This window comes from Notamacropus eugenii, chromosome 5, assembly GCF_028372415.1.
Source record: "Notamacropus eugenii isolate mMacEug1 chromosome 5, mMacEug1.pri_v2, whole genome shotgun sequence".
In the NCBI taxonomy this organism is placed as follows: domain Eukaryota; kingdom Metazoa; phylum Chordata; class Mammalia; order Diprotodontia; family Macropodidae; genus Notamacropus; species Notamacropus eugenii.
In genome coordinates this window covers 193,380,051-193,404,629 of record NC_092876.1, presented here as the reverse complement: position 1 = coordinate 193,404,629, position 24,579 = coordinate 193,380,051, and the positions used below count along the sequence as shown (strand labels likewise).

At 38.7% G+C, this 24,579-nt stretch overlaps 1 protein-coding gene across 8 annotated transcripts in view; it reads left to right on the top strand.

Moving 5' to 3' along the window:
- Positions 1-24,579, top strand: part of ATP8A2 (ATPase phospholipid transporting 8A2) — a 761,757-nt gene that overhangs the window by 238,899 nt on the left and 498,279 nt on the right. For all 8 annotated transcript variants that reach the window (XM_072611751.1, XM_072611756.1, XM_072611754.1 and 5 more), the window contains 6 exons: positions 5,571-5,676; positions 6,463-6,545; positions 9,004-9,053; positions 12,625-12,694; positions 16,084-16,168; positions 17,689-17,828. In XM_072611751.1, coding sequence (XP_072467852.1) covers positions 5,571-5,676; positions 6,463-6,545; positions 9,004-9,053; positions 12,625-12,694; positions 16,084-16,168; positions 17,689-17,828 — 534 coding nt within the window. The remainder of the gene's footprint in view (positions 1-5,570; positions 5,677-6,462; positions 6,546-9,003; positions 9,054-12,624; positions 12,695-16,083; positions 16,169-17,688; positions 17,829-24,579) is intronic.

The window sequence follows — 24,579 nt, the reverse complement described above, 5'->3', positions numbered from 1 at the left end:
GTTAGTGAATGCTTAAAAAAACAACAAAAACTTTTTGCTTTTCTGAACTATTTATATATATTTTTCTCCCCCAAGAGAATGTAAGCTTTCTGAGGGCATGGACTGTTTCATTTTTGTCTTTATATCCCCGTATATTCTTGTAATATAATAGATCCTAAATAAATGATTGTTAATTGATTTGACCTCCACGTATTCTTTGGCCAACTCTCCCTCCTTCTGTGTTTCACCCTAACGACCTTCAGGTAGAGTAGAACATCCTATTTTTTTCCCCAGGCATTGGCCATTTATCTTCTTCTCCCTTTGTATTCATTAAGGTAGCAGGTGTTTTGTGTTAGAAGAATAAAAGCCGACACATGACAGCTTGGAGAGAGAATGGCAGTGATAAGCAAGGCCTTGGTGTTCTGTGATCTCTAGCTGCATAACTGTCAAGTAATCTATCAAATTATGAAAAGAGTAGGAACAAATTCAGCTGCAGGCTCTCTTGATCTCCCTTTGAAAGGTTGAGGGAAGGGTGTGAAAACTGGGATATTTGGGAGAAGTCCAAAGAAGTTCAAAGTATTGCCCCAGTTTGAATGCCATTGCACAAGTGGCGAGGTGATATCAAACTCTAACTCCCAAGTCTTGTAGTAACAGATGTTGAAATGTGAATCTCACGTACTATGTGTATGTGGAAATCAAATCATTTTTCTATCAGCATCTAAAGTAGGAGGGAAAAATACAACAGGTGGAAGCAACATCCTGGCAAAAATCTAATTGTCAAACACTTTTTGTCCGCCAAATTAGATTTTTATAGATTTTGGTTTACATCAGTGTGCCTTTCCTTTCACATTTATGGAGTCTGTCCTTGATTTTCCAATAGCAATGTGTTCTCAGTATACATTATTTGGTAAAGTAACTTTATGAAATACTGTTCCAGATTTTTGTTTGAAGGGGAAAGGGAGAATGGTGATGACAATCACCTTCTTGGGGCAACTTCTTCAGTATTTCTTTTTTTTTTTTTTTAGCAGCTTTTATATTTTTTTTTATTTAACTTTTAACATTCATTTTCACAAAATTTTGGGTTATAAATTTTCTCCCCTTTTATCCCCTCCCCCCCCCAAACACCAAGCATTCTAATTGCCCCTATGACCAATCTGCTCTCTCTTCTATCATCCCTCTCTGCCCTTGTCTCCGTCTTCTCTTTTGTCCTGTAGGGCCAGATAGCTTTCTATACCCCTTTACCTGTATTTCTTATTTCCTAGTGGCAAGAACATTACTCGACAGTTGATCCTAACACTTTGAGTTCCAACTTCTTTACCTCCCTCCCTCTCCACCCCTTCCCGTTGGAAGGCAAGCAATTCAATATAGGCCAAATCTGTGTAGTTTTGCAAATGACTTCCATAATAGTTGTGTTGTATAGGACTAACTATATTTCTCTCCATCCTATCCTGTCCCCCATTACTTCTATTCTCTTTTGATCCTATCCCTCCCCATGAGTGTCGACCTCAAATTGCACTCTCCTCCCCATGCCCTCCCTTCCATCATCCCCCCCACCCTGCTTATCCCCTTATCCCCCACTTTCCTGTATTGTAAGATAGGTTTTCATACCAAAATGAGTGTGCATTTTATTCTTTCCTTTAGTGGAATGTGATGCGAGTAGACTTCATGTTTTTCTCTCACCTCCCCTCTTTATCCCTCCACTAATGAGTCTTTTGCTTGCCTCTTTTATGAGAGATAATTTGCCCCATTCCATTTCTCCCTTTCTCCTCCCAATATATTTCTCTCTCACTGCTTGATTTCATTTTTTTTTTAAGATATGATCCCATCCTATTCAATTCACTCTGTGCACTCTGTCTCTGTGTATGTGTGTGTGTGTGCATGTGTGTGTGTGTAATCCCACCCAGTACCCAGATACTGAAATGTTTCAAGAGTTACAAATATTGTCTTTCCATGTAGGAATGTAAACAGTTCAACTTTAGTAAGTCCCTTATGACTTCTCCTTGCTGTTCACCTTTTCATGGTTCTCTTCATTCTTGTGTTTGGAAGTCAAATTTTCTTTTCAGCTCTGGTCTTTTCATCAAGAATGCTTGAAAATCCTCTATTTCATTGAAAGACCAATTTTTCCCCTGAAGTATTATACTCAGTTTTGCTGGGTAGGTGATTCTTGGTTTTAGTCCTAGTTCCTTTGACTTCTAGAATATCCTATTCCATGCCCTTCGATCCCTTAATGTAGAAGCTGCTAGGTCTTGTGTTATCCTGATTGTATTTCCACAATACTTGAATTGTTTCCTTCTAGCTGCTTGCAATATTTTCTCCTTGACCTGGGAACTCTGGAATTTGGCCATAATGTTCCTAGGAGTTTCTCTTTTTGGATCTCTTTTAGGCGGTGTTCTGTGGATTCCTTGAATATTTATTTTGCCCTCTGGTTCTAGAATCTCAGGGCAGTTTTCCTTGATAATTTCATGAAAGATGATGTCTAGGCTCTTCTTTTGATCATGGCTTTCAGGTAGTCCCATAATTTTTAAATTGTCTCTCCTGGATCTCTTTTCCAGGTCAGTTGTTTTTCCAATGAGATATTTCACATTATCTTCCATTTTTCCATTCTTCTGGCTTTGTTCTGTGATTTCTTGCTTTCTCATGAAGACCTTAGCCTCCATCTGTTCCATTCTAATTTTGAAAGAACTATTTTCTTCAGTGAGCTTTTGAATCTCCTTTTCCATTTGGCTAATTCTGCCTTTGAAAGCATTCTTCTCCTCATTGGCTTTTTGAACCTCTTTTGCCAATTGAGTTAGGCTAGTTTTCAAGGTGTTATTTTCTTCAACATTTTTTTGGGTCTCCTTTAGCTGGGAGCTGATTTGCTGTTCATGCTTTGACTTCATGTCTCTCATTTCTCTTCCCAGCTTTTCCTCCACCTCTCTAACTTGATTTTCAAAATTCTTTTTGAGCTCTTCCATGGCCTGAGCCCATTGGGTGGGCTGGGACACAGAAGCCTTGATTTCTGTGTCTTTGCCTGATGGTAAGCATTGTTCTTCCCCATCAGAAAGGAAGGGAGGAAATGCCTGTTCCCCAAGAAAGTAACCTTCTATAGTCTTATTTCTTTTCCCTTTTCTGGGCATTTTCCCAGCCAGTGACTTGACCTCTGAATATTCTCCTCACACCCACCTCGCCTCCTGATCCTCCCAGGCAGCGTTTGGGGTCTGAGATTCAAATGCTGCTTCCAGCCTCTGGGCTTCGGCAAGGGCAGGGCTGCTATTCAGTGTGAGATTAAGTTCAGGTGGTCAGGGCGGGGCAGGGCCACCTCTCAGGCTCAGTTCCCTCAGGGAGTTTATGCACAGACCTTCAACAATGGATCCAGGCTCCTGCCTGCTTGGGGAGCCCTGGTCTGCAGCCGCCCCTCAGCTTCTGTCTCCCGAGGGGGCCCGAGCCATGGGGGCACCCCACTCCCCCCTCGACCTGCCAAAGAGACTCTCTCACCGACCCCCGTCACCTGTGGGTGGAGGGACTTGTGCGGCCGCTGGAGATCCCGTCCCTGAAGCCCGCTCGGATCTGTTCCTCTCGGTGCCGCGGCCGCGGCAGGGCTGTACTCAGCTCCCAGTCCCGGCGCCCAGTCCGTAGCGTGAAGGACCTTTTGCGAGAGGTTTGCAGGTCTCTCCGGAACAGAAATCTCCCTCGCTCCAATGTTCTGTGGCCTCTGGGTGCAGAATTCGCCGTGAGTTACTTCTTTGTAGTTGTTCTATGGGTTGTGGGTTCGGAGCTATGTGTATGTGCGTCTTTCTACTCCGCCATCTTGGCTCCGCCCCCAGCTTTTTTTTTTTTTCAGTATTTCTAAAGGTCATTTTGTATAATCATTTTAACTTTGTAACTGGTTCATAATTTGGTGGTCTTTGGAATGGGGTGGGAATAGGTTCGCTTGAAACAAGGCCCCACATGTGGTGGGGTTTTACAGATTTGTAAGTATCTTATAGTCTCCTGTATGTTATTATAACTTTCCAGAGACACCTGGTGGTTCAGTGGATAGAGCACTGGGCCTGGAATTAGGGAGACCTGAGTTCAAATGTGCCCTCAGGTACTTACTAGCTGGATGATACTGGGCAAGTCACTTGACCACTGTTTACTACAACTGTAAAATGAGGATAATAACAGCACCTACCTCCCAGGGTTATTGAAAGGATCAAATGAGATAATATTAGTTCAAAAAAATGCTTAGCACAGTTCCTGGTATATAGTAGGTACTATATAAATGCTACATAAATATAAATATCCCTATCCCTCTCCCTGCTGCCAGACTGTTTTCTTGAATTTCTTACACAGAACCTCTTACTTCAGGGCAACCATAACTGGACATAGGCATGTGTGGTGAAATTATGATTTGAGAAACAGAGTTTCATTTTTGGCCAGAAATGCAACTATTCAACCAGTGTCTGACATAATTATGCCCTTTGGTGGGGAAGAAGGGATAGGAAAAATCTGAGTAACAGTGATTAATGTTTGCAGAGATGTTGTGTTTGATACAAACCTGTTCACCAAAGCCTTTCCATTTATTTCTGGAAACAAAGCATGTTGGAGCTAGAAAGAACCCTAGTTTAAAGACAGAACTGAAGCCCTGAGAGATTAAATAATTGTCCTGGCATCACACAGATAGTAAGTGGTAGATAGAACTTAGACCCAGGTTTTGAGTCCAAATCCAGAGCTCTCTCCACTATACCAGGCTTCTGTTTTGCCACAGTGTCTCTTCTGGCGAGTTCTCATAATTAGCCTTAAAGAATTGTCAGGTTTTATTATTCTTGAAAGTTTTACTTGTTTCTTTCCTTCTTTTTCTTTTTCTTCTTTTCCCTAAAAATTATTGTGTACCCAGACACCTTGCTAATAAGCTCTGAGGTTATAAAGAAAAGCAAAAATATGATCTGTGCCCTCAAAGGGTTCGCAGTCTAATGGGAAAGATAACATGTGAATAACCATGCACATTCAAGGTGCATGTAGTATAAATGGGATGGCATCCACTCTGAGGATGGCACCTAGAGGCTATGGGGGATGAAACGGGGAGAGAACAAGAAAGGCTGGTTGTGGGAGGTGGGATGTGAACTCAGTTTTGAAGGAAACCAGGGAATTTCAGAATCTGATGTGAGGAAGGAGAGAATTCCAGGCTTGAGGGATAGCTTGAGCAAAGGTACAGAGATAGATGGGAGATGATGTTCTGTTGCTAGGTACTAGAGTGTGTGGAGGGGAGTAAAGTGTAAGGACACTGGAAAGCTAAGGGAGTTGAGGGAGGGGGTAGGATATGAAGGGCTTCAAATACCAAATGGAGGACTTCATATTTGATGCAAGAGTAAGACAGAACCTCTGGAGTTGGATTAGGGTGTTGATACCATGTAGCTAGGGTGTCACAGAGTGAGGTAGAGCAGGGGATAAGATCAGGATTAGAGAGAACTGGCAGCCAGGACAGCCAGGGGGCCACATGATAAAGAGGTTTCAGTAAAAGATGGATATTGACTGTGTGCATCTGAGGCCCAAATTGCAGGCCACCCGCATATTTAAACTTAAAATAATGACCATCTGGTGTTCAGACTTTAATACAGTAAAATACTTTGTAGCCCACTGCTGCATGTATACAGGAGTTCCTCACATTGCTGGCTGTTTGTCACACTGTTGTTCCAGAGAATGACGGCAAAACTATCAACTACCAGGCCTCTTCCCCAGGTGAGTGTGCTGTACTTGAAATATTCTGCTTTTTACCTTTTAGATCACTGGATGTGTTCTGCCTTTGAGGCTCATGGTGGCTCTGTTGAGAGAGAGTGTGGTATCTATAGGTTGTGTCTGAAAACAAAACAAAGCAAAACAACCTTACTTGTTTATTTGGCTTTGCTGGGGCCATCAACATTTTCCATGCATTAAAGGCAGTTGTATGGGAAAGGTGTCAGTGCTATGGAAAAGTGGCACTGCCTAGTCCCAGCTTGATAACACTTTAGCTGTAGAAACCTGACATGTGGAGCCTCAAGAATGCCCGAAAAGTTGTCTCTTCATCCTGGTTTCCCAGCAGCAGTTGTTAAACCCTCATCTGTCCCCTGAGAGAAAAAATGAACCACAGTGATGAAGAATGATGTGATTTCTAGCTTTGTCAGTGGATTTTAAGTGTGAGACCCTGTTCTTCTATTAGATAGAGAGAAAATGATCTCTTCTCTTTCACCTTGGCTTTTGTCGCTTTTCCTGGTACGGTGCTTTTGGGAGGGATCTCAAAAAACCTATGCCTGAAAAAAGATCCTTTCTACATGACAGCTGATAACAGGGCTTTACCACCAGTGATAAGAACGTTATGCACTGGTTGGAAAAGTCTTTGGATCCCTTTTCCACCGATCAAATAAAGCCAATTATCTTAAAATGGTATGAGAGTCTTAGCATCAAAACGTACCTGTACTATAGTTTCATCTTGGTAATGGATATTATTTCTTTAACCCTCATTAATATGGACTATTTTTTTTTCAACAGATGAAGGGGCATTAGTGAAAGGAGCAAAAAAACTTGGCTTTGTCTTTACTGTAAGAACTCCTGACTCGGTTATCATAGAAGCTGTAAGTAGGATGTTTGTGAACTTGGCATTGTATCAGACAAATCTCAATTACTGTGCCTTCAGGAGGAAGGTTTTCCCCCAGTAACAGATATACAGTAGTGATTCAAAGTGTAAAATGTGAATAATCGTCCTTGAGCTTTACTGTACACCCCTGTGAGCTAGGTCTTATTTCCATTTTTACAAATGAGGAAACTGAGGTTCAGAGGGTAAGTATATGTGACTTGTCCAAGTTGATAAAAATACTTGACAGAAACTTGGACCCCTTGTCTTCCTGACTCCACATCCAGCACTCTAGCCACAAACCCAGATTCCTCTAGATTATAATTAGGAAATAAAACTATTATAGTATTTAAGTATGTTTTGTGGACATGTTTGTTAATTCTTTGTATTATACACATTGCTTTAGTAGACGTCACCTAGCCTGAAAGCTCATGATAAGTCTTTGGTGTTTTGTTCTCTTGGAGTGACTTTGTACATGAAAACAGTGTAATATTCCATCCTTAAGCAGTTTGGGACAATCTTTGTGCTTTGAACAAATGTCCTAATTTCATTTTCTCCCCTGGACTGTAGTGTATCTGTTTGGGGCTAGATAAGTAAAAGGCATAACAAAGTAGAATGGAGAGAAGGCAGCAGGAATAAAAGGTTGTGGATAGGAGCAAATTATCATGTCTCCCTGCCTTGTGGACTTGAGAGCTGGGAACAGAGATTCAATTCAGGTCAGGAAGCATTAAGTTCGGTCACAGCCAGGGCTCAGAGGTAAGAGAACATCAGAGCCAAGTCAGAGGTCAGGTCAGGAGATGCCAGTGATGGGTTGGAACATTTGATTAGACAGACAGGACTAAGTCAGAATAGTACAAAGAGCCAAAGATAAATTTGGATTGGAAGCTTCAGAGGATGTTGCATACTCGTCATAGTTATTTATCACTTTTAGGGATTGTGTCCAGCTTAATGTCCAAATGGAAAAAGGATTCCTTATAGAGGTTAAAATCCTTTTAGCAGATGACTTCAAGCCCTGAGACGTTACAGAGCCTCCTAAATGGGATCCATAAGTATTCAGGAGAGTTTAGCCTTAATAGCTACATAGGTAAAACTAAGTGAATGAAGAATGTGTATGTGCAATTGGAGGTGGTCCATTACTATGCCTGTATCCTTGGATAAACACTGCATGTGAGCAGGGAACTAGACACAGAATGAAATGGGAGAACTAGCTGAATTACATTAAGAAAAATGTTTGGTGGTTGTAGTGATCCTCAAACTTCTCTCTGAAACAAAGACCAATTATTTTAATACCAGAATTCTTCTGGCTATGCTTCATGTGACTATTTAAGAATAAGATACCAAAGACTCTAGAGAATTAAGTTTTAGGTCACCCAAAGGGTAAAGAAGAGATAGACTCATGATAGGTGTGAGTAGTTCAGTGAATAACCACACAGAAGTGAGCCAGTGTAGGTTAATAAATGCCCTGAAAAGGGAGTGAGCTAGTCATGTAGTAGGGACAGCAAGGGAAAATGACTGCAAAGACTGTGTACAATTGGTACCCACTCAATATCAAGAGAACTAGAGAAGGGCATCCAGCATGTTAGGTGTACCCTTTGTGAAGGAGTCATGGGAGAACATGATTAATACTCATACAGGAGGACACTGTGTGCATGGCTTATTATCTGCGACTTTGGTGGGAGAATCCACATCAAGGAAATCCATCCAATCATTGAAACTTCAAAGAATGTTTAAAGATGTAGTAGTGAAGCTCTTTAGAGATGATCAGATCGAACCCCTTCATTTTAAGGATGAGAAAATAGTCTCTGAAAGTTTAAAGGGCTTTCCAAAGGTCACACAACTAATTGATATCTAAGTAAAACCCAGGGTTCCTGGCACTGTCCAATGTATTTTCTGCTACTCTACATTCGTGATTTTATTTTTTGTAATACAAAAAATCAAGTAGAAAAGTCTATACCATATTAACTGAAAGTCTTCCTTCACCCACCTACCCAAGAGTCTGATTTTTTTGTTAGTTTGTTTATCCTTGTATATTGTGATGACATCTTGATTTACATTTTTATTTGGATATATCATTTCTGTTCCCTTAATTGGATGTTCTACCATCCCTATAACTTTTTCCTCCATTTTTGAGCACAAGTTTCAGTTGTCTAGTCTTCAGTTGGCTTGTCCTTCCACCCTAATGCTTTGTTAGCCAGGTACATTGTGTGAGTCTGATGGCCTTTTTTCAAGAAGAGTGCTCAGCTGGCAAATTAGGACTTGTTTTTACCAGAAGAGGGAGCTGTCACACAAGTTTCGTACAATAATTTTTTTGGAAGTGATGTCTTGGGGCTAGAGGTGGAGTACATATATGGTTTAGGTAGTTTGTGTGCAGTACATATATGGTATGGAGGTTTGGATATTGTGGGGAAAAATTTAAGTTTTGGTTATTTATAAAAGTTGATTGTTTTATCTTCTTGCAGTTGGGTCAAGAAGAAACATTTGAAATTCTTAACGTCTTAGAGTTTTCAAGGTATGTTAACTTTTCCACAAACTTAAACAGCAGCAAAGGAATGCATTTATGTAAATGTCTTTTTTTTTTTTAATATTTGACTGTTGCTTCTAACAACATATCTTCATTTTACCCAAGATGACATTTTTCTCCACTATCAATGTGCCTATAGAGAGACTTTACATGGAATAAAAATTGCCAAGCACCTTCATCCCCTCAGGAAAAAATGTTGCTCTAGGGTAGGAGTTCTGAACATTTTTTTTTTTAGTCATAGACCTCCTTGGTAGTCTGTTGAACCCTTGGGCTTCTTCTCAGAATAATATTTTTAAATAACTTGAGCAAATGCTAAATTTTAGTTAGGGTTGAATGAACATATGGATGCATTATTTTTCTGTCCAAGTTTATGGACTCTCAAAAATCTATTTGTAGACCCTGTGGTTGTCTGTGGACTCTCAGGTTAAGAAACCCTACCTTAGGGTATCTTAAGGATTTTAGAACTGGAAAAGACTTTAGGAGTTAATATATTGTCATCATTGTAAATGTGATGAAAATGGCTGATATCCAGAAGCCCAGTTGAACCTGAAGTATTAACTTTTTTTTTTCTTTAGAGATGGACAATGAAATCATCTGTTTTTCTTCCTAAAATGTCTTTTCTAAAGAAACTCAATACATCTCCATATCCTACTCTCCTTTTCCATTTCAAAGGCCCCAGTGCTCTAGCAGCTGGGGCAGAATTCCCACCAGGGCAGCAACAGACATGTCTGAATAGTTCAGGGTATGTTGATGATGGTATTATTTTCATTGGAGTTTCCCCAGGTCTTGTGAAGTCATACCTCTTGCACCATCTGAGCACTGTTAATGTGGGAGCTGAGAAATTGGAAACGGAAAAGACTGACTGATGAGATCATCAGTTCATCCTACTGGAGGGTCAGTGTAGGATGGCTCCATTTTAAAGTGTTTCAGGGCCTGGGGATGTTTGTTCTTTCCCCTGGAAAGTTTTTTGTTCCAATAAGACTGTCATAAGAAAATATTTCCTAATATCTAGTAGAGATTTTTCTCTTCTTAACATCTGGCTGTTGCTTTTAGCAGCACACCCATATTCTATCCTGCACAATTTCCTCTCCATCATCAGAATGCCCATGCCAATGTTTTATTCAGTCTTCAGTCAATAAAAGTTGCATGATGACATTGTTCTGTTTACTTAACCATTATTCAAGCTAATTGCATGAACTGGTTTTGGAAAGATATTTTAAAATCATATCAAGCCTTTATGATTTCTTAGTCTTAGTCATTGCCTCTTAGCATTCTGTGTGTGTACAAAGGATCTCCTTAGTAGCTTAGCATGCCAATAATGGATGGGATTGAGGAAGCTAGATAGGTGGAAAGTATGAAGATAGCACGAGAAGCTTCTGCCCACAGCCATCTAATCCCTGATGTCCTAGAAGAATTATTTGACTAGTTGTCTACTTGCTTCTCCGCTGAACTTGGGCTCTCTGCAGGGTAAGGACAAGTGCAAAGTGACAGAAGTTTGAGAAGAAAGAAGGGGCAAGGGGAGTCAGATCAGTGGGCTGTGTTTTATGAGAGACACTGACAAGCTGGAACACCTTCTCTCCTGGAGCCATCTAGAAGATGACGAGGATAATGAGGGGACTCAAATCCATTTCCTTTGAGGAACAGTTGAGGAAATGAGAAAAACTTAAGCAAGGCATGCTCACTGTCTTCAAATATTCCAAGGGCTGTCATATTAAAGGAGGACTTATTCTTTGTGGGCCTAGAGTTAGTGGCTACAGTGCCATAGATTGAGAAAAATTTGCCTAAGGTAGCACTTCCCAACAGAGCTTTCCAAGAATGGAATGAACTGCCTTGGCCCATCTCCGTTATGGACAAGCATCCAACAAGAAAGAAGAAACAAATGCTCACTTGCTGGAGATTATTCATTCAGAAGCCCTTGAGCTCCTCAACATGGATTAATTCATCTGAAGAAGGGAAAAAGATGAACTATAAAGGAAACCTCTAAGGGTCCTTCTAGCTCTAAGATTCAGTGAAGATGAGGAAGACAGAAAAGAGGAAATATCAAAACTGAGGGGATAAAATGAATGCATTTTGATCATATTTGGGGTATATTTCTTTCTAGTTGTATATACCACAATCCATATACTTGTGCTTAGATCAGTCTAATACTATCTAAAAGATTCTCCTTTATCCCCTCTAGAATGTTTTCTGCCTCCTTTGCTTCCATTTTAAAATTTTGCAAGCCCCTTCTGTGAAAGTATTTGCACTTCTGAAAGTGAAAAATCCAGCTCTTCTTGTAGTCTTTGTTGATCAGTTAAAATAAACATGGTAGGAATACTTTCTTGTTTTATTCTGTAAATTAAAATAAAATTTAAAAAAGAAATACCTTCTCTCTCATGAGATCAGTAAACTCCAAATGATATATTTCTATCCTGATGGCTTTGGTAACTAAAAGTTTGGGAAAAAACTGTTTCCAGAAACCATTTTCTCTCTTGGTGATGCTTTTTGGCTACAGAAGAGCAGACAGCATGATGAGCTTTTTACTTTAAAAGATACTTTTCAAGTATTAGTCGATTGTTATCTTGTTCTTTTACAGCTCTTAGAGAGTGAAAAGAAAAAGGGAAAAATTGTGCATCTCATTAGTGGCTTATAATTTTGATTTTTAAAAATTAATTAGGGATTTAAAAATGGTGGGGGAATTAAAAAAAGGCAGTGAAAAAGAGGGTCAAATTCAGCCTATACCCTTGATTTCCAAAGTGTAAGGAATTCCTCCTATGGAGACACCTTCCATTGATACAGAGCAGCAACTCCTCTGTAACTTAAAGTCTCAGAGAATTACCTAGAGCACTGAGACATTGATTAATTGACTTGTCTATGGTCACAAAACTAATATGTGTCAGAAATGAGACTTGAATCCAGATTGTGCTGATTCCAACGCTCCATCCATCCATCAGCTATGTTGTACACTTGCACAACACAAAGTTAGAGGTTAATTTAGATTTTATTTACTTAATTCTGTTCCCCACTGTCACAAGTAATTCAGCAAACTTTAATTCAACATTCAGTAGGCATCTATTAAAGAAGTTAGAGTAGGGTATATATGTAAATATATATACATATATGTACATATGTACATATATGGAAATATACCTAAATGTAAAATAAACATTTTAAATGAAGGAAATTCTTGCTTTCTCTCCATTATTATCAGTGAATTACCTAATTATACTAGAAAGTTATCAACCGATTATTCTGTGAAATCCATGGTTTGCATCTTTTTTTCTCATTTGACTGTCTTTAAAAAAAGTTTTAGTGAATCATGCAATGATGTTGAATTCCTGGGGGCTATAAAGGAGAAAATGAATGGACTTGGCCATGGAGGCAGCATGGTGGCCAGTCCATCATTATTTTTTAGCAGCAAGCTGATGTTTGAAACCTTGTTAAAGTTATCTACCTACTCCCTGCTTCCTCCCATCTCCTGAACAAATCAAAACCTTCTTAAGTTGCTCAGGATCTTAGTTTAGTCATTTAGTAATTTGACCAGGAAGAGAGACCAGTGACAATTTCTTTTTCCTTATAGTGAGAGAAAAAGGATGTCAGTAATTGTTAGAACACCATCAGGACAAATTCGCCTCTACTGCAAAGGAGCTGTAAGTACCGTATTGGGCATTTGTAGTATGAATTTGATGACTTTTGCCTACCAGAGTATGCTACAAATTCTTTTGTAGTATTCCTTTTCATGTTCTGTATCTCACATGTGGATGACCAATTTTATATTGATTCCACGGGGGGGAAATGCCAGTCATGATTGATGACTCTTGTCATCAATGATGGCGTGGAGGTCATACCAAATTAGGAGATAACACAAAGTGGGAAGGGAGGGATAACTAACACACTGGATGACAGAGTCCAGATCCAGAAAGAACTTGACAAGCTAGAGTAAAGGGCCACATCTAATAAGATGGATAAGATAATAGAAATGTAAAGTTTTATATTTGTATTTTAAAAATCAACTTTACAGATACAAGATGGGGAAGTATGATCAGAGAATAGTTTGTTTTTAAGAAAAAGTGTGGGAGTTTAAGTAAACATCAAGCTCATTATGAATTGTCTGTTAAATACAGTTGTCACAAAAATTAATGCAATCATTAAATTTCATTAAAGATTTTAGCCTAGGGACTAGGACTCTCTTTTCCTCTGGTTAGAACCCATTTGAAGAACTCTTTTTCTGTGAGTCATAGCTTCAGAAGGACATGGATAAAATGGAAGGGGTACATTTTTGTGTGAGGTTTAGCTTGATAAAGAGAAGCCCCTTCCTGGCTATCCACTATTAGAGTCCATCCACTTTTCCATACTAACCTTTCCAGTGAAGTGGGAGAAAATGTCTAAGTCCTATGACAACCTTGGATATTTAGTGTTTACAATAGAAAGTTCAAGGGAGGGCAGTATGATAGCTGTCTTCAGGTATTTGAGAGCTCTCACATGGAGAATGGATTAGACTTATTTTGCTGAGTCCATAGGGTAGGACTAGGAGTCACTGGTGGAAGTACCAAGGAGGCAAATTTAGATTTGATTTTAGGAAATGGTTTCTTATATTCAGAGCTATTCCAGGGTGGGCTGGAGCACTCACTTCACAAATGAAATCTCCTCCCTTCCCATAGGTCCTCAAACAAAGTTGAGATGACCATTTCTTGGATATGTTGTGGGAAAGGGCTCTTGTTTAGTTATGATTTGGATTAGATGGTTTCCATCCCTTCCAACACTGAGGTCCTGTGATCCTGAGTAAGTCATCCTAGTGCTCAACAAGGAAATGACATACAAGCACAGGATTGGGGAGATGGGCTAGTTATCAATTTATGTCAAAAAGACTTAGATAGAGACTTCAGTAGACTGCAAGCTCAGTATGAGCCAAATAGAAAAAGAGGCTTTTAGCATACAAAGGCCTTTGTATCTCTGTCCTGGTCAGAGCATGTGAATAAGAACAATGATAGCTGGTATTATATATCACATTAAAGTTCTCAACACTTTCTCTGTGTTATCTCCTTTGATCCACACAATCACCCAGTGAGGTAGGTGGTGGAATTATCATCCCTTTTTGAAAATGAGGAAACAGGCTGAGAGAACTTAAGTGAAGGGTCACACAGCTAATAAGTTTGTGATACAGGATTTGGACACTCAGGTCTTCCCAGCTTCAGGTCCTGTGCTCTACCCACTGTACCACTTAATTGTTGGGAGAATCATGTTACATATGGGGCACCACAGTTTAGGAAGCAAGTTGATGAACTGGGGTTATAACCCAGGGAGGACAGCTAGAATGGATGGTGCTGAGACTTGGAGTCATGCCATATAAAGAGAGGTAAAAAAAAAAGTGGTGTTGATTAGTTTTTAGAAACTTTCACGAGGGAGGGGGAAAGATGTGATGGCTGTCATGTTGAAGAGTGATGAGACTTGTTTGACTTAGCCCCAGAGGGTAGAACTAGGATAAGTTGTAGAAAGGCTGATTTCAGTTGAATAGAAGCACAGGAAACTTGCTAACGATAAGAACTGTACAGAAGTCTTAGGGGTGGCTTTGGGAGATGGTGAACACTCAGGAACTGGAAGTCTTCACGTGAAGCCTAAATGGCTACTTTTGGAGGATGGTACATCAGAGGCACTGTTTCAAACATGGATTTGACTAGATCAATTCAGAGGCTCCATCTAGCTCTTGAGATTCTGTGCCTAAATCTAATAGCTAAGACTTAAAGAGACTCGAAGGTTATAGTTCTCTTTTATTTGACTTGGAAAGTGATCCAAAGTTAGTCTCCTGGTTACTGTGTGGTGGTAATGTGCTGGACTGCTCCTGATCCTGTAGCACAAAAATAAGGGGTCTATGGAGGTCTGCTATTTTCAGTTCCTGGTCTGAAAAAAAGGCACTTCTCTTACTTGTGGGAAACTGGCATATAGTCTTATCTGACTGGAGGAAAAAGATTAAATCTCATGTGTCTTCATGCATTCATGCAGGGTTTTTTTGTGCTCATTTCATTGCTCATGTTTTCATATTGCTATTTTTGAAAAATTTCTTCCTAGATCTGTCAACAGGTCAGTTATTCGAGTATCACAGCCGTCACAAAAAGAGAACTTGAGAGGGTTAAGAAAAGTTGGACTTGTGCAAAACTATAGACTGAGTGGGAAAGGACATTAGAAATCATCTAGGTTAGGGGGTCTTCACCTTTTTTTTTGTAAAAGACCCCCTCCTCCCCTTTGGCAATCTGGTAAAGCATCCAGATTCCTCAGAAGAGTATTTTTAAATACACAAAATAAAATATATAGAATTATAAAGGAAATCAATTATATTCAAATTCAGTCAACAATGTGTGTGTGTGTGTGTGTGTGTGTGCGCGTGCGTGTGTGCGTGGGCACATGTGTATTTAAAACAAGTTCATGGACACTGAGTTAAGAACACTTGATTTAGTCCAAACACCATAGGCAAGACAGATTTTGAAAGAAGGGTGAAAATCACATTTTGGAAGATTTAGACTTCTCTCTCTATCCTTATTCACATAGAAACCAGAAAATCTAAATGGGTCTTTGTTCTAGTGCCACAAAACAGTCAGAAAAAAAGTGCTCTGTAATGTAAAAACAAACATCATTGTATCAGAAAATGTATATTCTTTGTTTCCTAGTTCCCAGACTAGGTGGGGTGAAGTGCTGGAATTGGAGTTATAAGAGCTGGATTTGAATCCTAGATTGGCTCTTTTCTACCTGGATGACTTTAGATAAGTCATTTCCACATCTGTAAAATGAAAAGGTTGGACAGCCTGTTCTCTGAGATGTTTCTTAAGGAATGATTCTAAGGAATCCGCCGCACTGTGATGTTCAAAGTTCATCATTGCTTATGGATTGGAATTCAACTACTGTTTCAGGGCTCCTCAAATATTTTTTGTCCATTAGGCAGAAAATATATAAAGTTCTAAAAAAAAAAAAGTATCTAGAAGAACAAAAGATTGAATTGTAATTTTATATGTGAATTTGCTAGTCATGATGACTTCCTCTTTGATAGGATAATGTGATTTTTGAGAGACTGTCAGAGAATTCTGAGTTCACAGAACAAACTTTGTGTCATCTTGAATATTTTGCTACAGAAGGTAAGTTACCTTAAACTATTTTTATATTATTATGATTAATAGTAAAATTAATATCAGCAATAATACCTTACACTTATATAGCATTTCTTTTATTTAGCTAGTACTCTCACACTGCTGTGTTGAAATATTAGTAATTCTGAATGCATGTGATTCATGCTTTGTAACACACATACCTATGTATCTATGTGTACATAAAAATGTGTATATATATATGTATGTATATATATAGATACACACATATACATATATATGCACATATACATACACACATTTGCATGTTTTGTGTCCATAACACTGATAAATAAATGTGAATATTTCCAAAGCTAGATCTCCTTGAAGCTTTTTAAACTTCATCATGTTCTGTGTTCATTCTAGCAAGAAAACGTGTTCATCGTTATTCTGTGCTTCCCTCATTCCTGTAGGGACTCTGTAGTCCATTATGCACAGTCCATTTGGGTTTGGTGTCAAAGGCTCTCCAGTGGTAATAAGAACTTGGGAGTAGAAGATGGCCTTGTGGGTGGCATGCTTTGTCTGAGATCTTTTCATTTTCTCTCTCAGAGAACCCTGGATTTTGTTCACTAAGTATATAGTTGAATCAGCCCCTATAGTTAATGGGTCTAACCTTTTGTTAGCTATGTTAGCACTGACTTTTCATCCCATGATTATGGACACTGAACTCACAGTGACTGACTTCAAGCATTCTCTGAGAGGCTTTGAACCTGGCTTCTGGTTTCCGTCTTCCTTGTTTTTGAAGATGACAGAAGTCATAGACTGTCTTATCCAAGATTGTATTTGAGCTTGTGAGCTCCAGCTTCTCACATGCTTATGCCTCTGACGTGAAAGCATGGATTTCTCCACCTGGCACCTTTGAGTTTTGTCTTAATAAACATAAGTGTGTTCCAGGCAGGTATCAGAAGGTAGTTACAGGAAGTGCTTTAGAATGAAATATGAGACAGCAACTCTTCTAAAGTGGAGATTTGACTTTGAATTTCTGGACTGTGTTACAACAAAAAGCCTTCCTTCTTAGAAGAGGACTTACTCTTCCCCTCTCAAGAGAAAGAAGGTTCTCAAGTCTCCTAGTGCTGTGCTGATGAATTACTACTTGGTTAAGTTGGGAAATAAAGAGGGAATGGGACAACATGGATAGAGGGCTGGCCTTAGAGTCAGGAAGACCTGGGTTTAAGTCATGTTTCTGTTACATACTGACTTTTGTGGCTCTGGGCAAGACATTTAACTTCTTGGAGCCCCAGGAAAGTCTCCAAGCCTGTAAGTTATAGATGAGTAGCCATCTGTAGTGGTAGAGGAGTTCATTATGCCTGTAAAATTTCAACTCTGTGTCTCCTCTCCCCCCAAAAGAAGGAAAAATGGAAATTCTAACCATTGAAAAAGTAGCAGGAACCATTGAAAGACCTCATAAAACTTGGAGCATGAGAGAAGACCTTTGGTTTTTATTTTCAGGTGGCAAGTTTCTCTAAACTGACAAAGAGCATGACATTTCTATATTATTTGCTGTTCTTCAGGTTTGAGGACACTCTGTATTGCCTATGCTGACATCTCTGAGGATGTGTACCGGGAATGGTCGGTTATTTATCATAAGGCCAATACAAGTTTGAAAGAAAGAACTGAGAAGTTGGAAGAGTGCTATGAAATCATTGAAAAGGTAACCAGAACAGATGGACTCTCTCCTACCAAATCAGCTTCCCTTTGAATAGATTGTTTTCATGAGCACAAAAATCCCTGAAAACAAAAGCAAAAATAAAACCATGTTAAATTAGCATTTACCTTTTTTTAATTTTTCCATGGTTTTATATTAAGTATTAGGTTTTGTTTCCTTTGAAAGGAAACCCACTTCTTTTGGACTAATTTAAAAGAGACAAGGCTTAAGCTATAGTGTTTCTGTCCTTTTGCTGCCTTCTTTTTGTGTACTTCATTCCTAGACATCTTTCCATGAAAGAAGACATTAGGCTTGACTAGGGGTTAGAATGTTTTGGTGAGTAATCCAAGTTCCAAGTTGTAGTTCAGCCTTTCAAGACTCTGGGGTGGCTTGTTAGACAGCTTCACTATGCTGTGCCTTAGATTAGGTTTGTTATGCCTTCTCTGTAAGTGTGTGACACCAATTCATGACTGAGTTTGTCAGATATTTCCTCTGATTAAAATTCAGTGGAGTCTGAAGTTATGTTTTGTTAGTCTTGAGTTTGGTAAGCTCAAAGGTATACAATTAATTACAAACTCAAGTCTGTGCAGACCAGGCATCCCTTCATGAAAAGAGGGACCTGGAGTCTGGAATATCAGTCTGTGTTCTGACCTAACGCTTCTTAGGGGTGTGACCTTTGGCGAATCATTTAACATCTTCTAGGCCTCAAATTTGGAATATGTTAATAAGAGAGCTGGACTGTAGAATGTCCACTTTTAGGTGTAAGGCCTATACTCCTGTGATTTGAGTACTGTAGGGAAGATGAACCTTTTGGTTTTGTATCTTTTAGTACAGCAGAGTAGTAAACTAATTATACTATGGTGTGAGAGAGGTGGAATTTCCCCAGGTGAAAATTGGGCACAACTTGTATTATTTACTTGGCAGATCTGACTCAACGTATCTTAAAATTGGCTTTATACCATGTGGCTTTGATAGTAGAAGAAAACCTCATGAGTTGTTCATAAACTAAATGTAGAAAAAAAAGAAAAACGAAAAAGAACATTTTCTTGTTCTTTCAGTATTTTGACTTTTTCCTCCTGAATAAGTTCTTATTTGATTTAGTGCCACTAGGGGGCAATATTTCTGCAAAACTTTTTAATGTTACTAAGATGATACTCTTCCTGAATCCTTCAGCTTTCCTGAATTTTAGACCAAAGAAAGGAATAGAAACTGGACGTGTGATTTCATTGGTAGAGAAGTGCCCCAAGGAGAGGGAACTCTTTCTACTAGTACAGGTCAGCATCTTCTCTGTAGACTTGAGTAATAAGGAGCCAAGCCCTACCCCCCCCCCCAAAAAAAAAAGCAAAGCAGAGCAAAAACACATGGTTGAAACTTTAGATTGGATCTTTAGGCCATAAAATTTTCTTGAAACATAGCTGTCAGGATTCTAAGAGCTAGTGATTCTTCCATTCATTTTTTTTTTCCCTGAGAAAATCCAAGAAAACCATTCCCCTCAGCTGATTTTCTTGGGGTACATTAGAAAGGTGATAAGGGAGTTCTAGTTGGCATCTGCCAAAATGGTCATATATAAGTGAGGAATGGCAGTTTTTTAGCGATTTTTAATGGTGGGAAGCTGTCAGAGGGTTCAGCTTTCTCAGGCTTAAGGTTTTTTTGTAGCAACTATTGTAGGATCCCATATTAGGAAAATAGATGAGAATAGTGTTATCCTTGGTGTTCCTTCTACTCACTGTCCAATTCTGTTGGATATACCAGAAAGCGAGGGAATCAAAACCTGTGTTGGACTGTTGAAATGTAGAAATGACATTTCAAAGGAAAGGAAGCTTGCAAGCCTTGTGTCTCTTTGTTAAATTTTGGGAACCATTAATACTCTATTCTGATAAACCCACTTTACTCATTGTCCATCTCAACATCATCTGGAATAATACTTTTCCAATACTTACAGAAAACTTATTTTCATGTGGCTTCAACTGTGGCGTAGGTAAATAACTGAACATTGGTTAAAGGTGATTTGGGATGGTCAGGGTCAACATGTATCAGCAAAGTCAGGATAATCTGGAGAAGAACAAGGGGTGAAAGAATCTGTTGATTACAATATTGCTGCAACTCTCTTTTTTATCACTGACCAGGGTGGACCTGAATCTAGGGTGCTTGCTTTAGTGTGAGGGGCAAGATTGCACTAGGCCTCTGCTCCTGTACTTTCCTCCTTTGAGGTCTTGATAATTTCGGGTCCTGCACAGCCAGATCAGACACTCTCCCCTGTTGTCTTCCCACCCCCACCTCTTTGCCTGACTGCTTACGTGTACACATAGTTCATAAAACACCTCCCAGAGAAGAGAAGAAATCCTGTGATGCATTTTAAAAGTCTAAGTGGTTCAAAGGCTGGCTAGTGATTCTTGAAACAGAATGGACATGTTACTCCATTATTGATGACTTTTGTGTTAGGTAACCTAGAGGGAAGAATTTTTTTGGGAAAATATATGTGTATGTGTGTATTTAAAAGCATGTTTTACATATATTCACATACGTATACATCTGCACACACAGATAAAAACAATAGTTGGCATTTGTGTATCCCACTAACATTTCTAAATTTTTTTACGTGGATTTCCATTTGAACTGTACAAAAACTCTGTAAGATAGGTACTAGAGGTATTGTTACCCCCATTTGACAGGTGAGAAAATTGAGGCTTAGAGAGTTGAAGTGACTTAACCATGTTTGCACAGTTAGTAAGCTTCAGATACTATTTTAGGGGAGGCTTCAAAGTAATATTTTGCTGATGTCACCATTTATTTGTCTTCTATGTATGGGTTAGGGTAAGTGGTATTTGAAATTATTAAACTCCTCCTTTCCATTGGTTTGGGATGTTGATGTTGCCAATTTCAAGTGTTCTCTACTGTAGGTTAATGTTACCAGTTTTAAGTCTTGTCTGCCATAAGTAAAGGGATATCTCTGCCTCATTATATAGTAAGTAGGGTCTGAAGTTGATGACTTGGAAACCTTGTGAGCCTTGAATTTTTTTTTAATATTAATTTTGTTTATTTTCAGTGTTCTACAATCAGTACCATATAACATAGATTTTGTTTCCCCTACCTTCCACCTTCCTCCCCAAGATAGCATACAGTTTTATATAGGTTCTACATATACATTTCTACTAAATACATTTTCATTATAGTCATGCTATGTAGAAGAATTATAATGAATGGGAGAAATCTTATAACAAACCCAAACGTAATACACACAAAAAAATGATCTGTTATATTCTGTGATCTAATTCCATAATTCTTTCTCTGGATGTTGAAGACATTTTGCCTTAAAAGACCATTGGAAATTTTTTTAAGTCCTTGCATTGCTACGAAGATCCAAGTCTACCAGAAAAAGCTCTCGCACACTGTGGTCATTGCTGTGCACAGGGTTCTCCTGGGTTCTTTTCGCTCAGCATCAGTTCTTATAAGTCTTTCCAGGCCTCTCTGAAGTCTTCCCATTCATCATTTCTTATAGCACAGTAGTATTCCATTACATTCATATACCATAATTTATTCAGCCATTCCCCAATTGATGGGCATCCCCTTGATTTCCAGTTTTTGGCCACCACAAAGAGTGCTGCTATAAATATTTTTGTACATGTGGGACTCTTTCCCATTTTTATGATCTCTTGGGGATACAGTCCTAGAAGCAGTATTGCTGGGTCAAAGGGTATATGCATTTTTTTTAGTCCTTTGGGCATAGTTCCAAATTGCTCTCCAGAATGGTTGGATCAGCTCACAGCTCCACCAGCAATGTATTAGTGTTCCAACTCTCCTGTGAGCCTTTCATTTGAAAAAAATGGGAGTAGAGGAAAAAAGACATGCCCATCTAGTTCTGTAAGGGGAGAGCTCCCCTATTAAGTCTGTGAATCACTGAACGAAAACAAGTAAATATTCCATTGAATCATGTATTCGGCATGGGAAAGAGGGCATTACAGAGAATGCCTGACTTGCAAAGGCCACCTTTCTTATCCCCATACTTAGCTTCTTTGATCTTACCAGAATTCTTACGCCCTGGGAACCTGTATGCTTCCTGTCTACAACTGACAGCTGGTGAGCAGAAAAAACATAATGACAATTACATGCCAAGAAGCCCTGAGGATGTGAAGGGAGGTTCAGGCAGGCTTACGCACCTTCAAGGAGCAATGAGAGATGTCTTCATGGGTGTTAAGTGAAGGAACTCTTCATTGGGAGGGAATGGGATAGTTGGTGATTGGTTTTTCTTAATTGAGTGTAGTACAGAACGGTACAGGAGCTTACCCTGAATTGCTTAGGTTGACTAACTTGACAAAATGGGCTAGACAGATGGGTTTAGGAAAATAAGATTAGGGTATTCATGAGCCAGTTACAGTCAGGATGCTATATGCAGGAAGGACTGAAAAGGTCAAATCAGATCACTGAGAAACACCGAATATGTAATCAGATAACCGTGTGTATGATCTCTGAGGCTATTTATTCTCCCAGCCTAAATTTGTACTGGTAGGTTGAGTTCCCAAAGGATGGCTGACTACCTTGGGTTACATTTCTTTATGGGTAGAGGATACATGTAACCCCTACAAATTGTATCATCATTAGGGCAATTAAAAAGTGTCTACTCAGACAGAGGGCATAGGTGCGAATCTGTTATGTTGGATTGACCTCAAAAGAAGAATGGAAGGCTGAGAAAAAGGAATGGGAAAGGGAGAATGGGCAAGATTATTTCATATAAAAAAGGTATGCAAAGAAGAGATTATACAATGGAAGGGAAAATGTGGGGTATGGAGTGGGCAATGCTTGAACCTCACTTCTACCTCATCTCATTCAAGGAGGAAAGAATGTATATACACACTCAGTCAGGGATAGAATCTGTAATACCAAACAAGGAAGTAGAAGGGGAAAGGGCTGAAAGTAGAGAGTAGAATGAGAAGAAGAGACAATTAAAGGAGACAGTGGTCAGAAGCAAAACAGACTCTTTAGAAGGGGACAGTGTAAAAAAGAGAAGGCTAATTATAAGAGAATAGAATGGAGGAAATACCCAGTAGCAGTCATACTTGTAAATGTGAATGGGATGAAATCATCCTAAAACAGAATTGGATAGCTGAATGGATTAGGAATTAGAATGTAACAATATGTTATTTAAAAGAGACACTTGAAATAGAAACACAGAATTAAGAGAAGAAACTGGAGCACAATCTATTTTGCTTTAGCTGGACTAAAAAAAAAAGCAACGGTAACAATCATGATCTCAGACAAAGCAAAGAAAGATCTGATTAAAAAGAGATAGTCAGGAAAACTACATTTTGCTAAGAGCTACATAGAGAGAGGGAGACAGAAACAGCCAATGAATTAATATCAATACTGAGCATATATGCACTATATATGGCATAGCATCCAGATTTTTGATGGAAAAATTAAATGAGTCGCAAGAGGCAATAAACAAAATTATATTAGTGAGAGATCACAATTTACCCCTCTTAGACCTAGATAAATCTAATCACGAAATAAATAATAAGGAAATTAAGGAGATAAATATAATTTTAGGAATGTTAAATATGATAGATTCCTAGAAATTATTGTTTGGAAATATAAAGGTACATACCTATTTCTTAGCTCTCAAGATATTCACAAAAAATTAACTGTGTATTAGAGCATAAAATCCTCAAGTGTAGAAAAGCAGAAATACTAAGCCTTTTTTGATCATGATGCAATAAAAATTGCATTCAATAAATGGCTTTTGCAGCATAGAATAAAAATTAATTGGAAACTAATCTAATCCTATAGAATTAGTGGGTCAGAAAACAAGTCATAGAAACAATTGATTTCATTAAGATAATGACAATAAAACAACATACCAAAATTTGTGGGATGCAACCAAAGCCATACTTAATGGAAAATTTATATCTCTAAACATGTACATTAATAAAAGAGAGAGCTAATCAATGAATTGGGCATTCAGTTTAAAAAAGTAGATAAAGAACAAAATTAAAACTCTCAGTTTAACACCAAAACAGAAATCCTGAAAAATCAAAGTTTTATAAAATTGAAAGCTGAAAAAAAGTGGACCTAATAAATTAAAACAGGAGCTGTTTTTTTTAAGCAATAAATTCAATAGTTATACGTTGGCTAATTTGATTATAAAAAGAAAGAAACTAGCATCAAAAATGAAAAACACAAATGCACAATGAAGGTGAAATTAAAACAATTATTGGGAGATATTTTGCTCAACTATACGTCAGTAAAACTGACAATCTAAATGAAATAGATGAATATTCTAGAAAATATAAATGGCACAGATTAACAGAAGAGGAAATAGAATATTTAAGTAACCTGGTGTGAGTAGTGATAGAACTGGAGGTCAAGCAATTCAAGAGTAGAGGACAGCATATAGTCATATAACCATGCTGACTAGGTCTACTATCAGTGTCATTTGACTTCAGCTGGTGCCTCACTGCAGCAAAACAGTAGTTTTACTCTTGCCTAATTGAGCTGAGGCAGCTCAGTGGATAGAGTACTGGACCTGGAACCAGGAAGACCTGAGTGCAGATTTGGCCTCAGACATTAACTTTGTGATCCTGGGCAAGTCAGTTAACTCTGTTTGCCTCAGTTTCTTCATCTGTAAAATGAACCTTTGCCAAGAAAATCCCAAATGGGTCACACAGAGTCAGACACAATTAAACAATAAAATTAAGCCTTTTTCTTTCTACAGCAACTGCTACAAAACTTTCTTTTCTCTTCAAACTGAGAAAATTGAGAC